At 42.9% G+C, this 14,453-nt stretch overlaps 2 protein-coding genes across 3 annotated transcripts in view; one reads left to right on the top strand and one right to left on the bottom strand.

Moving 5' to 3' along the window:
• Positions 1-1,441: 1,441 nt before the first annotated feature.
• hcfc2 (host cell factor C2) lies at positions 1,442-7,324 on the bottom strand. 2 transcript variants are annotated; one of them, XM_023422930.2, is made up of 17 exons: positions 7,111-7,324; positions 6,282-6,430; positions 6,028-6,188; positions 5,668-5,870; positions 5,396-5,480; positions 5,176-5,279; positions 4,799-5,029; positions 4,509-4,718; positions 4,255-4,319; positions 3,690-3,807; positions 3,395-3,451; positions 3,249-3,301; positions 3,030-3,173; positions 2,724-2,921; positions 2,298-2,595; positions 2,138-2,210; positions 1,442-2,036 (listed from the first exon to the last, which is right to left on the bottom strand). In XM_023422930.2, exons 1-17 carry the CDS (start codon positions 7,274-7,276, stop codon positions 2,027-2,029), a joined length of 2,325 nt encoding a protein of 774 aa, XP_023278698.1. In that variant the 5' UTR covers positions 7,277-7,324; the 3' UTR covers positions 1,442-2,026. The 2 variants fall into 2 exon arrangements, with proteins under 2 accessions (XP_023278698.1, XP_023278699.1); XM_023422931.2 differs by lacking the exon at positions 3,249-3,301 and having other exon boundaries at positions 3,030-3,193.
• A 1,066-nt stretch (positions 7,325-8,390) lies between these two features.
• LOC111667296 (ETS domain-containing protein Elk-3-like) overlaps positions 8,391-14,453 on the top strand; it is a 10,164-nt gene continuing 4,101 nt past the window's right edge. The window contains exons 1-3 of the mRNA XM_023422956.2: positions 8,391-8,792; positions 12,558-12,793; positions 12,963-13,688. Coding sequence (XP_023278724.1) covers positions 12,587-12,793; positions 12,963-13,688 — 933 coding nt within the window. The 5' untranslated portion in view covers positions 8,391-8,792; positions 12,558-12,586. The remainder of the gene's footprint in view (positions 8,793-12,557; positions 12,794-12,962; positions 13,689-14,453) is intronic.

Below are 14,453 nucleotides of genomic sequence, written 5' to 3'. Positions count from 1 at the left end.
TGTGGCGTCATGGGAATTATTTTCCCGAGTTGCATTTCTCGCCATGAAAAAGAACTTTCACCAAACCTTATCAAAAGGTTATTTAATAAACATTTTGGTATAATTTGTACAATTTGGTGTGTACATATTGATATTACCACAGTCTTTAAGTACATCTAATAATTACTGAGTAACTGATGTATCATCTTTACAAGCCAGAAACTACAGCTTTCTACATATTCACTGCATAACTTCTTCTTCACATTTATTTCTCTATATGAGTAAGCAATGGTTACTACATATATTTACCATGCTGTTATTGCACAGGTTAAGTACGAAAAAATGCTGAACCAAAAAACAGCACATTATTATTTATGGGAATGCCCAGCACATATAATTACTAAGGCATGACCTATCTACAACTCATCCCCAGTTTAATACAACGAGGTGAAAACAAGTACCTGTGTGTGATTGTCATTTAGACAGAGAAACTCATCAGTGGCAAAACATTTACTTCACTGCCCAGACCCCTGTTAACAGCTTCATTGAATCCACTGAATAATATAACCATAACCAGAAACACTACCAGCAATGATTGTCATCCACAAACACAACACTCTGTTGTTAACCACTTTGGAAAATCAGTACATCTGAAATGATATTCTGTGGCTTTTATGAGTGAGACACGTGCAGTACAGCAAAGTGAATTTCCTCTTTGGGACAATGAAGGCTCTGTTTTCTATTTGAGAGCTTGAGAGCTTATACTTGATTAATTACTCTTAATCACGCTAGTTAATCCACTTAATTCCCCCACTGAATTCTGTCACTTTGCTGCTGCAGTGACCAAATGTGCCACACACAGGGGTTGTTACAAGTGTACAGTTAACCCAAGGCAACAACAGCAAGTCTGCAACTTGATCAAATGCAAACTAGCAGTGAGATAAACATTATGCCCTATATGCAAACTCTAACAGCTGACTTATTAACACTAAGACTGCTTCCAAATTAATTACTGATGAATTACGACTAACCCCAACTCTTCCTCGGCCGAAAAGTTTCATCAGAAAACATTAGTATGTCATTAAAAAAAAGAAAACAAATGCTCTTCTATGGATGACAGCACAAGAATCCAGAAAATGAAGGGGGAAGAGAAGTGCAGCATTGCTCGTTATGATTTGGTCTGGACAGTGACATCTCTGTGTCCAGAAATGATGGAGGAGATGAAGACAATAATAATACTTCTTGGCCAAAAAATGTGCACTAGATTAGAGATCAGTTTTCTTAACACACAAATTCTTCCTGGAATACCTGTGGCATTAATATCAGAAAGTAACACTGTGCTCTTCTTTTGTTGAAGTCTGAAATGATACTGAGTTAATGATACTGATAGATTGATAATGATAAATACATCACACCAAGGTAAATGATCTAATGATAATAATGAAAATAAAATATGACAAAATCCAAAGAACCAAGAAATATAATGCAGATATGTAATGGATACAGATCATTTGCAGTAACATGTAGTCATGTACAGAGACAAAACACATAAACAATGATCTTAAACCAAACATGGAACAGGAAACATTCTGATTATAAAACAACAACATTTCATTGTATAGATTATTCATATTTTAAAACCTGACTGGTTTGGCTTAGGATTGTAAAAGTGGTCCGCACTAACAAGAATTTCTGGCCCTAACAGCATCTTACCACCAGTGTTTCATTTATAACCATGACACATAAAGCATTAGTGGGTGGTGAAGTTAGTGCTAAGCCACCTCCAACTTAAAGACATAAGAGTGGTAGTAGTTGTAGTTTGGTCTACATCATGTCACATATTATTATTTAACAAAGCATTTCTTTACTAAAATAGCCAAGTGGTTACATCTCCTGTGAAAATGTATATGTATTTACAAGGGTGTAATTAAATACATAAAAAAATAAATAAAAAAAACTTTCTAGGTAATATCATACAACATCTGAGCGGCGTACATCGCCATCTTCCTGAGTCTGTTCCCCAAACATCTTATTGGACCAATAGTTTTCAGCTGGAGCTGCAAGAAAAGAGAATGAAAAGACACAAATCAATAAAAAACATTTTAAATCCATTTTCCAAAATAAAAATTAACAGGAAACTTGAGTTTTGTCTAGTTACCTGTCAGCAGCGTCCTGGTCAGCGTCGGCACTGCAGTCTGCTTTGGATGAAGACGCTCTCAACTTACATGGATCTAAAAAGACAGAAAAAGTAATAAAGTTGGGATCTGTCCACAAAAATTATAAAAATGAGCAGAAACTAAAACGGTGAGCTCACCCACCTTGTATCCAGCGGATCTGAGTTGCCGGGCCATAGCCCTGCTCGTTCTTAGCCGCGATGCGGAAGACTACTGCTGGCCGGTTGGAGGCGGAGCAGTCGATGTGGGCGTTGTCCAGGTGCGAGGAGTTGACTGAGCAGGACGTCTTCGTGCCGCGGTAGATCCTGATGAAGGCCATCTGACCCGGACGCTCCGAGGTGGTGGAGCGGCTTTTCCTCACCGCCATGTACATGGAATACTCCAGGATCCGGCCCGACGGAGAGGGTGGAGACTCCCATGTGATGTGGACTGAATCATTGGCCTGCACAGAAAAGGGGAGAACAGAGGGTTAAATCCGCAATTTTTTTTATTTATCAGTGTGAAAACCCTGATTTTCCCATGTTCCCCAGACGACTGTGTACATCTGTCGGAATTTCCTCAATATGTCACCTTGGTAATCTTGACAGCAGAGGGCGCTCCAGGGAAACCAGGCTGGCAGGTCTTGAACTCGCTGACTGGGCTGAAGTCTCCCTGGCCAAAGCAGTTGATGCCTGCAACTCTGAACCTGTAGTTCTGACCTGGAGTGAGCTCCTGCTTCTCCCTGCCATGGTAGTCCTGAAGACCTGGCAGCTTCCTCTGGGGGAAGGGCTGATGGGAAAAGAAAGGATGGACAGAGGATGAGTGGATATGCCTAAGACAGAAGATTAAGAATGGGACAGTGTTGAATAACATCTTTATAGAATCCTATGGTTTTACCTCTTTAGTATTTGTGGGCCGGCTGCTGACGGTTGTTGTCACCTGGTCACTGTCAGCAGGGAGAAAGTAGTGGCTGACCTCAGAGAAGAGGGTTTTATACACACCAACATCAAACCACACTGCTTCATCTGGATCCTGCTGAACCTGGAGGGGACAGTTCTTAGCTTAGGCCAAGCCAAGTGAAAGAGATAAGAGTTACTGTTCAGAGGTGGACCTCACCTGATCTGTACAGGTGTAGAAATCTGCTGTCTTGTCAGTGGAAACAGGTCTGTCTGTCAAAGATTTTTTTTAAATCTACATTGAACTTCTGGAGCTACTTAAGTCAGGTTTATCGCTGATGTTTAGAGCATGTGCATCATCATTACCTGACTGGTGCTGAGCTGAGCTGCTGACCTCTGTTACTGATGTCTCCAGTCCAGCAGCTACAAACACGACAGAGTGGAAACTCGTTTGATCAGGTCATTTCAAACTACTGAACATTTGCTCTGGAGTAAAAGCTTGCTGTGTGGGAAATAAGGGCAAAGGAATAACTGAGGCGTTGTAACTTCAAATATGCCTAGTCCTGCTTTTATCACCCGTTAAAGTAAAATGCGTGGGAGCATAAAAAACATTTCAGGTATCCCAGCATTAAAGGGGTAGACACTTGACAACAAGACTTACAGCAGCTCTTTGGGTCCAAGACCTCTGAGACTCTTGCAGCACTCCTCCCCCAAGATGCATGGGTCTCTGCTGATCCACTGGATGATTTCACTGAAATTTCCTTCTGTACTGAAGCATCCTGAAATTAGAGGAGAAATTTAAAGCACAATACTTATTTGTTCTAAACACTAAGCATTGCTAGTGTAAGGCACAAACAAAACACTGCAAAATTAATTCTGCACAATACGGTCCTGCTAACCATCACTAAAACCGCATGGATGTTTTTTCCTGCAACTTCCCTATGATTCAGGTTTTTTCTTTCCTGAGTCATTTCAGATAAAAGCATCTGTTAAATGCCTAAAGCTCATCTTGATTTATATTTCTTTTAATGGCTTTACTGTGACATGAACGACTGAACGTAACAAAAGGAGGTAACACAGCAGTGTCTGATGAAGCTGCTTTTAACATGCTCTGAGTGAACGCACAATAAAAATCAACTTCAGTGTGTTCATATTCTGTCTGACAACAGATGCTGGTCTGTTCAGTGTATTTAATCCCAAAAAGGAATATATATGTGTATATCTACCTGAGTTGATCCTTTCTCTTCTCTATTTGTGGTTGCTTCATTTTGAGTTTGAAGAGAGTTGACACCTAAGAAAAGAGAGCGAAGAAAAGTTTTACAGCAATGACAGAAAGTTATTTGTATGATCTACACCCTCACAAATATGATGTCATTTTTTTCCATCAGTATGTTTTTTCTGGTGCTGAAATAGTCTGTTTACAATTCTATGTTTCTTTTCTGTGTCCTGTGCTGAGATAACTACATATGCCTCCTCTCACCTGCAGGATCTTTATTCTTTCCCACTTGTCCATCTGTTCGTGTTGGATCACCCAGTTTGGAAGGTGGGTTGCTGGATGCAGTTTTGGGAGGACACACAGGCTGGATTTGAAGGATGTACCAGTCTGCTGCAGCCAGGGGGCGCCATGCCACATGGAGCATGCTGACTGTGGATTTTATGAGTAGCACTGCTTCTGGGGTGGCTGGTCGATCTAAGAACAAAACACAGATTATTATATTTTGCTGTGTTCGTTTTTTCAGCACTAGCTTGAGTGGCTCTGTCACTTCTCACCTGTCTCCAGGTACCACAGATCCTTACAGCAGACCTGGTAGTTCCAGCTCTTGCGGTATCCATCGCGGCCACTCCAAATGTAAAGCCTGGACCCGACAGTAGCAGCACAGTGGCCGGCCCGGGCTCTGGGCCTGCATGCATACGGATCATCACTCTGGGGTCCCTGGCTCTGCAGCTGGGACTCGATGTCGTCCTGCTCGTCTGGGCCCAGGTTGTGCCAGCTCATAGTGTCTGTAAGAAAACAGTGAACTTGCTGACAGCCCATGAGCCAAATTAAAAAAAAAAAACAAACACCTATAAGTTTCATCATCTGCAAAACCACTCACAACCTAAGAATTATGAAATTACAATGACATTTTTTGGTGAGAAGAACTGACCTAAGTTGAGCACACTTAAAGAGTTAGAACAGATCCATTTGGTTCCTAGAGCATTGTTTTCATCTGACTCTGGAACAGGAATCCAGCCTCCAAAAACATACATCCTGCAGATAGAGGGACATACTGTAGGTTTTCAAAGGCTAGTTAGGTCAGGTGTCACAAATAAACTGTACACGTGCCTAAAACAGGTACGATGGCAATAGCAAATAGAATCCCTTACTTGTTTCCGATGACACTGGCAGAGTGAAGGCTTCTGGGAAGTGGAATGGAACCCCTTGTTTGAGATGCTGACCACTCCATTGTGTCTGAAGACAAGAGGATAAAGATAAGGTAATTTAAATATTCCAAACAATTGCTTCTCACCGCCATTTAGAAGTGTAGATATGCAAATAAGCCTTCCCCAGTTTTGTATTTAATTTAAGATAGCACTTGATGGATCAAAGGAGTTTCAGTTTTCTATTCTAATAGTATCAGTACAATCTGTCGTCCTACCGAGGTCAAGCTGCCAGAGGTCGTCTAAGCGGCTTCCTTGCATTCCTCCATAGATGTAAAGCTTCGGGGAGCTGAGGCCATCGTAAGCAACCGAGCTGTGAGACTCCCGTGCTGAAGGACCACCCCCTTTTGTTTCTGGGATGCTCCAGCCTCTCGCCCCTGATACTGACTGCAGCTCCAGCTCATAAAGGTCACCCATGTACCTAAAACAGTAAAAAATTCAACTCTTAGATTGAGGTTATATTAATAACGGTGCCATCTCCATGCTGGTTAGCTGTTAGATTTAACACTGACTATAGATTTGCATTTACAAAAGGCCTGTTTTGCATTCAACAATAATGTCTCACATTTGCACTTTACCTCGGTACATTGCCGTTGGGGTCTTCACTATCATTGGCCAGTCCTCCAAACAGGTAACATTTATTGCCCAAAAGAGTGAAGCTGTGTCCAATCCGAGGGCAGGGAGGCGACCCATTCTTGGGTGCTCTGGGCTTTAGCTTCTTCCACAGCCAGCGACTAGCCTGAGCCACACAAAACCAAAGATGAGATTTTGAAATGTTCTACATAAAAGCACCAGGACCAAAATCAACACAGAACAAATGTGATGACATTACCTGAAGTTCATAGAGGCTGTTGGTGTATTTACCAAATTCCACCATGCCACCAAAGACCAGTATTCGAGTACCCTCACAGACAAAGCCATGGGCAGCACAGCCAGGTGGAATGTCACCCCTCACCGCAGGCAGAAACCACTGTTTTGAGACTGGAAGAATGGGCACATGTCAGCCATTGCATCTAACATAACATCCTGGTGAATGCTGCCTTTTGGTTACTCCATCTGAAAACAACTCTTATTACAGACAGAGCTATTTGTGCAGTAGCCAGGTAAATATTCCTCTTGAACTGGACTTTTAATAAATAATAAGAAAAACATTAAATTTGAATTCCCTTTATTGCATAATGCCCTCTAAAACACATTCTTGTGCAGCATGATGCATGCATAGTTAGTATGTTTAAAGCTACACTTGAATGTTTATTGTATGTTTTTTAACGTTATGTTCAGCTGTTTTCAGTTAACGCTACACTGGCCTAACAAACGACACGATGCTTTTACCACTCTGCCTTCTGTTCATCATTGTGTTTCACCAGTTAACATAACAATTAATGTCACAGCTGCGTGCATCTCGGGGGAAAAAAGTAGTTACTGAAGCTAGCTGGTCAGCTTGAAGTACCGCTATTCAGCTGAAGTTAGTGGCTACTTAACAATAACAAACCCTAAAAACTGTCACCAAAGTTATGCTAAAATTGTCGATGACCCTTTAAACAAACAACAAAAGGTGGCGGCAAAGGGATTGTTAGCTGCCGTAGTCTTTTCAACTCCTTGGCATGCTAAAAACATTATCCGCTAACCTGCTAGCTAGCGTCCAGCTAACGTTAGCTTACCAGTGTTGTAAACATGGAGGTCCTCCGCTATCCCTTCGTTTCCACCACCAAACACAATAATCAGCTCCCGTATTGCTGCAGCTCGGTGTCCATGTCTGGACCGCGGTACCACTCCTGTAACTGAATTGACTTTTCTCCATTGCGGTTCCTCGGCATCAGTGGTCATTTTCCCCTTAGGGAGCCTGAAGTTTGGCGCTGTTGACGTTTCAAAGACGTGGGCGGGGCCAAGGGGGAATCAGGAAATTCAATCAGAGAGGAGGAAACAGAGCGACGTCTCACTCTGCCTCGTTTATCGGAGATCAAACTTTAAAGGAACGTAATGGAAATGCAGACTAGTTTTTCTAAATGAATAACGAAGAGTGACAACTATCTATATATTTTATATGTATAATCAAACATAGAACAGATGAAGGGGAATTCCACTGATTTTACAAATTAAGTTTGATTTACACCTGTGAGTATTACTAAACTAGTAAAGAAGGTTGTATAATGTCTTCTGTGACTCTGGAGGGAGCTAACATCTGAAAAATAACCCTGAAGAAGTCAGCAATGATGTCATCAGTAGAGTTAGTTGAAGCAGGTTTGTCTGACTTGCATCAAACCCACAGTCCATCTGAAACTGTGAATGCACTCCTGTGTTCATTGTCATCATTGTCAAAGGAGGTCATCTATCAACATATGAGACACCAATAACAGATTTAATATAAACAGGTCTAAATATGACAGCCAACTACATGTTATAAACTCTTTGAGAACTAAGGTAGAAGGGGGCACAGGCTGCATAAGGAAAATATAAAGTCAATTAATGAGTAGTTAAATTAAGCAAATGATTGAAAAATATCAAGAATTTATTCAGTTAATTTAATTAATTTAATATTTTGTGTTCAATTATATGCAGTTGCCCCCTCACCCCAACCCCCTTCCCTCCGTCAGAAAGTGATTTATTTTTCTTTTCCGCATTTTATTGAAGTGAAATCAAACGTTGGGCAACATTATAGGTTACTGAAAAGCCTGAACTTGACCCTGTGTGTGTTTGTGTGTCTGTGTGTGTGTGTGCGTGCGTGCATGCGTGCGTGCGTGTGCGTGTGTGTGCATGCGTGTTTGTGTGTGTGTGTGCAGGAACAGGAACCCCTCCCGGTGAACAGGAAGAGGGTGACGTCAGTTGTCAGTTGGCTTCACGCTGTGTGTAGCCGGAATTACAATATTTGCTGTATGTGTGTATGCGCGCGAGACCGCGCGCGCGTGTGTGTGTGTGTGTGTGTACGCGAGAGAGAGAGAGCCTGCCTTTAGACTATTTAAGTGCATGAGTTAAAGTGTGTTTGCAGGCCTGAGTGTGTGTTGCGCGCAGCTTGAATCTGTGAGCGTGAGAGAGAGTGATTTAAAAGGAGGGGGTGTGTTTATGGGAAATTGAGAGTCTGTGTGTGTGTGTGTGTGTGTGTGTGTGTGTGTGTTTACACAGACGGGAATACTGCGCCAGAGGAAGTGCGCCGGTTCTCCGTCTGCGCGTCCCGACTTCCTGCTCTGAGGAGGGAGAGAGAAAAGCTGCGGATCCGCTTTCAGTCAGCAGCAGCGGCAGCAGCAGCATGGAGCCCCAACACAACACACACTCCCCGCTTTAAGACACAAACACACACATCACGCACGGGCAGACAGACAGAGGAGCGGTTGCCGTCCACTGCTGGGTAGGTGCATGTTTCCTTCTATCTACAACTTTCTGAAGTTACTTGTGTGTGTGTGCGCGCTTAATTGTGCGTAATGGAGAGAAAGAGTCAGACTTGTATTAGCTGGTGCTGTATTCGCTGAAAGGTTCAGATATTCACTGTCAACTTAAAAATCACTTTAAAGCCGCGCGTAAAGTGTTAAAACTGCGCGTAAAAGCGTTAACGCGGTGCGTAAATGGCGTTAAAGCTTTAGTAGTCTCCGCTTTGGCATAGACTTATGCGTAAAGTTGCCCCAGTTTGCTTTGGCCACATTTTGAAAAGAAGGAAAGAAGTTAGTGAACAGGCTGCTGTGGAAAAATCAGCCCTGGCTCCTTTAAAATCTAGTAGTAGACTTTCTGGTTTGTCTGGACCTCGCAGACTAATTGCCATGCGCTTCCGGATTGAAGCTGGCAGCAGACAACATCTTGAAAATGAGTCACTGGTGCAAAACAAAGAACCATTTGAGTTCCAGCAAACCCCCTCCCACCTCTCACCCCTTACACACACACACTTCCAAAAATAAGAAATAAGCAGCCCAGAGAATATGGATCATGTCATGTGCAGCTTTTTGGTTTGGTTTGTCTGCTGGACTGAAGACTGTCCACAAGACACAACAGTGTGTATCTGATTGATTGAGGGAATAAGCATCTTTATGCATTGGTCATATATTATATGATTTGTGAGCTTATGTGAAGAGAGGGAAAGAATTCATAGATTGCCAAACTCTAAGCTGTAACACTGAGGACCTGAGCGCCAGACTGGTTTTATTCTGAAATTGAAACAATATTTCCTGCTGCTTTGTTCCTCCTCAGTCCAAACTGGTCAAAGGTGAAACATCAGCGCATGAGCATAGATCAAACAGAGTCTGACAACAGCACATAGATACATTCTCCATATATTGTTGTAGAATCTGTGTGTGTGTGTGTGTGTGTGTGTGTGTGTGTGTGTGTGTGTGTGTGTGTGTGTGTGTGTTGTTGAGGTGGTGGTCTTAAAAACACCATTCCTGCATCCGCTAAGTGTTAACAATGACAGATCTTCATACAAATAAAGCTGTGTGTGTGCATGTGCGTGTGTGTGTGTGTGTGTGTGTGTGTGTGTGTGTGTGTGTTGGTGCGTGTGTGTAAGTGTGTGTGTGGGTGTGTGTGTGTTTGCGTGTGCGTTTGGTGGTTCCCGGTGACAGGAAGTTCTACCTCCCAGAGAGGGAAGGCCTTTCTCCGGGAAAGACACCCCTAAAACTGAATGACAGGAAGTCCTCGTTTAGACAGACAGCAGTTCTTCCATCACTTAAAACACACACACACACACACACACACACACACACACACACACACACACACACACACACACACACACACATGCAGGAAAAAGAAGGCGAGGATATGGATGGTTGTGCGTATGTGTTTGTGGTGGTGGGTCATTGTTTGCACCACATGTGTGTTCCCCTCTCTGTTGCTTGATTTCCTTTTAGAAAGACATTGAAAGAAAGACAGCTCCATACTGTATTTTAATATTCAATCAGTGGTGATTATGGTTGCATTACTGAACCATATGTTGTTATGAATGTAGGTAGAGTAACCATCACTTCTGTTGGTAAGGTCCTTAGCTGTTCCTCCACTGTGGAGGTTGATGTGGTTGCCATGGGGACTTCTGATGCAACTACAAAGTCTCTACTGTCATATTGTCATGGTTGCAAATTAAATTAGGTTCTAAAGAGTTATTTGTTGTTTTTCTTTTTACAGGAAGTAGTTTTCTATTCGCTGACAATAAGGTACCTTGTAAATGAATTGATTTGAGAGAGGGAGAAACAGCAAAGGAAAAACAGCAAACAGACAGACAGACAGACAGACAGACAGACAGACAGACAGACAGACAGACAGTCTGGTTTCCAGGTAAACACGTCGGTTAGACCCCTGCTTGTCTTGGCAGGTCACTGACCACATCCTGCTTTATCACCATGGAAACATTTGGAAACCAACCAATGTCTGGCCATCTTCCTCTCTTTTTCTCTATAACATGCACACATTTATTTATTTTATTGTTTTGTATCTTTACACAAAATGGAACATGGCTCAAATAGCATATATCCTTTTGTTCAGCTATAGCACACAGTCACACTTATGAATGGTTGTTTACATGGGTGTGGGGACATAGCAAGAACACAAATACAGTAAATGTGCAAAAAAAGTAGGTAAGTAAAGAGTTCAGGCTTGTCTAACTGTCACTGCATCACTGAGCATGAAAACATTTCAATCATTATATATTTAAAGACGAATGGATCCAATCAAAAACAGCTGAAAGTGACTCATGTCTTGTGTGGAAGCAAATGCATTAGTTAAGATTCTCCATTCATTACTTTAGGGGTTAATTTGTCACCTGTTTGTATATAAAATCTTCTCTTTCCCAGAATTAAATGAGTCTTGGAGGTGAAGTCAGGACACGTGGAAACATTCACCCTTGAGCATCAGTGGCAATTTGACTTGCGCTTGTATTTACTACTAACACCGCCCTGTCTTGGTCAGTGAGATGTAGATTAGATAGTTTGTATCAGGGACACACAGCGAAGCTGATTGTCCTGTGTTTACATGTTTGTGTTGTTGTTTGTTTGTTGGTTCAGGGTCTAGGACAGGAAATTCCCGGTCTGAGTCAGGGGTGGTGTTGTGCATGGTCAGCAATGTTAATGCTTGTGGTTTTTAGTGGAGTTTGCATCAGAGGAAGGATTACGGTACACATTTATGTTGACGTTAACAATCCTCCTCCTCTCCACCCACCTACCCTCCTTCTTTCCTTCCTTCCTCCTTTTTATGTCGTCTGTGCTGTTAGTCATTATAAGTCTGAAAATGTGTAAAATTATTCATATTTAAGAACATTTAAAGGCATCATGACTTATATGATGATCTTAATTAGTTATTTTATAATATTTTCCACTTGCTAAAACTTGTTTTAGGCTTCATGTACACAGCTGAATTTCATGTGAATATTAATCCTGCAATAGTCAATATGTTTGTAATAACAATGGATCCACAGATAATTGTCACCCGACTCTAAGGGGCATTTTAGCATCATTCATGCTCGTTGTTTTGCTTTTACAACACCCACAGTTTTACCCTTCTGGTTTACTCTCACTGCATATTACTCGCTGCTATTTTCAGCAAAACAGCTCTGATAAATCCACTGTGTGATGCCTGCCCAGCAACGAACAGCAGACAGACAAAGGTAGCGAGCAACTGGCAAACTTAGTAGAGCATTAAAGGTCCCATAAAGTGTAAAATATGGGACCTTTAAAAAGCTGAAGGAGACCAAACAAACAAAAGAGAGAGTGAAAATTGGCAGGAAACAAAACTTCAAGTAATGCTAATGCTACTCTATGTCTGCTGGGCATGTAAATAGACAATGGTTATGGTTATAACAACTTTTTAAGCTGATAATGCGTCAATATTGTGTTTACAGCTTGATTTGCTTGAAGTGAGCAATCCTCATGATGAGAACCACATTTCCCATCAGCCACACTGCTTCCTGATTCCCCATGTTTGAAGTGATTTTTTTTGCTTCCACAACCAGTTGTCATAAGAAACTGAAAGCTTAAGCTGTTCACTCAGTGTCCTCCTGATTTGTGCTCTAACTCAATCTCATAGATTTCCCTCCCATTTTGACTGCAGGAGAGTAAAGGCCATTACAGGTTATCAGTCCACTCAGTGATGCTTTAATGACTTGATTTTATTAATTCTTACTTTACTGTCACTTCGGCAGATCGCCTGTGTCTCTGGTGTCGTCCCGTCATGGAGAGCTCCATCACACTCTGGCAGTTCTTGCTGCAGCTTCTGCTCGACCAAAGCCACAAACATCTGATCTGCTGGACGTCCAACGACGGCGAATTCAAGCTGCTCAAATCGGAGGAGGTTGCCAAGCTGTGGGGGCTGCGCAAGAACAAGACCAACATGAACTATGACAAGCTGAGCAGAGCTCTGCGCTACTACTATGACAAGGTATGCAGCACTTTCACCTACTCACTGCATTGTAAGTCCAACATGTCTGATGAAATTAAAAGTCTAACATGTCTTTAGAGCCATTCAATGACATTAACACACCAGAGAATGGTCGTAAATGGTTTTGAAGAATGAAATCTCTAAATCTCAGATTTTATTTCCTCTGCAGAACATCATCAAGAAGGTGATCGGCCAGAAGTTCGTCTACAAGTTTGTGTCGTTCCCTGAGATTCTGAAGATGGACCCTGCGGTGGTGGAGTCGGGTCGTAGCAGTGAGGAGAGCGGGGGGGCAACATCAGAGCCTGACGCTGAAGACGAGGATATAAGTGGGAGAAACGAATACCTCCACTCTGGCCTGTACTCCTCCTTCACCGTCAGCTCCCTGCAGCACTCCTTAGAACCACGCAGGCCCATCAAGATGGAGCCCAGATCCGATCGCCATGACGACAGCTCCTCTGTCATCCGATTCATAACCAACCGTGGCCACTCCTCCCTCCCTTCCACCCCACCCCCATCCTCAACTGACACCTCGCATTCCTCTAGGCTTTCTCCTCGGCAGGCATGCTCTTCCTCCTGCTCCTCCTCCCCGCGGCAAAGCCCCACCCACACACACTGGAGGGGGCGGAGCCAGAGCACAGATACTGATGAGTTGGAGCAGATCACTCAACCGCTAAACCTGTCATCCGGTCAGAGAGAGAGGGAGAGGTCACAGACCACCACCACGCCAGAGAGGAGGGGATTGGCCAATAGTGCGCCTTCGAAGGGCAGGAAACCCAAAGGCTTGGAAATCTCCGCTCCCTCCCTCCTCCTGACAGGAAGTGACTTAGTCTCCATCGCCCTCAACAGCCCGGCACTGCCTTCAGGGTCCCTGACCCCTGCCTTCCTCACCACACAGGTACAACATGACACATCACAAATGTATGAACACCTTTGTAAACACAATAGTGGCGAGGAGAAAGAAGGGTCGGAGGAGGAGCAGAGGAAAGTTTAGATGAAGAAAGTCAGACAGGGAGGAGATAGACAGAGGTGAGCGGAAAGAAAGGAGGAGGCGAGGGAGGGAGGGAGGAGGTTCATAAGTGAAGCCATATGTTCCTGAAGCTCCTGATTCACTGGCAACAACACACTGACCAAACCAGGACAGTCTGACTGAGTTCAGACATTCAGCTCTGATCCACACTGAGTAATCAAACACTGGTATGTGTACATCACTGATGGAAAATATGAAGTCTGTCATGTGTTCATGTGAGAACTTGTAGGTTTTAGTATCTACATCCCTAAAATAAAAGTCCCTGCAACCAACTGAAACCAGTTTAATGTGCTGCTTATCTAAGTTTGTATCTTGCTGGTCTCTAGCTGTCAGTTTGAAGCAAGCAGCTTAGTGGAAATGAACATCAGTAACTGGGCCAAACTTATGTCGATAGGCATGTTACAGATGAGCGAGATTAATTGAGTGGCCAAACAAAGGAAATGTAAGGTACAGAAATTACAGGACTGACTGGCAGTGAGATAAAGCTGAAGCGCAGTCCTGTATTTTTTCACAGGAAGAGTCTCAGACAGCTTCCTGCCTCGAAAAACTGATTTAAAAAATATTTTTTAGTGCATTTTATTCCTTTATTAGACAGCCAGTAGTAGAGATAACAGGAAATGGGGGGGGGGGGGG

This window comes from Seriola lalandi, unplaced genomic scaffold (assembly GCF_002814215.2).
Source record: "Seriola lalandi dorsalis isolate HSWRI2012SDOR001 ecotype SW California unplaced genomic scaffold, Sedor1 jcf7180002054688, whole genome shotgun sequence".
NCBI lineage: Eukaryota > Metazoa > Chordata > Actinopteri > Carangiformes > Carangidae > Seriola > Seriola lalandi.
Note: the sequence above shows the minus strand (reverse complement) of the source record. Positions and strands in the feature narration are given on the sequence as shown.

What these genes read in the sequence shown, in the direction of transcription:
- hcfc2 (XM_023422930.2), bottom strand. Translation starts at nt 7,276, where the DNA reads ATGACCACTGATGCCGAGGAACCGCAATGGAGAAAAGTCAATTCAGTT. An exon ending in TTTAAGTGTGCTCAACTTAG is followed by an intron (nt 5,030 to 5,175) that starts GTCAGTTCTTCT and finishes GTTTTCTTACAG; the next exon opens with ACACTATGAGCTGGCACAAC. An exon ending in AAAGAATAAAGATCCTGCAG is followed by an intron (nt 4,320 to 4,508) that starts GTGAGAGGAGGC and finishes CTCTTTTCTTAG; the next exon opens with GTGTCAACTCTCTTCAAACT.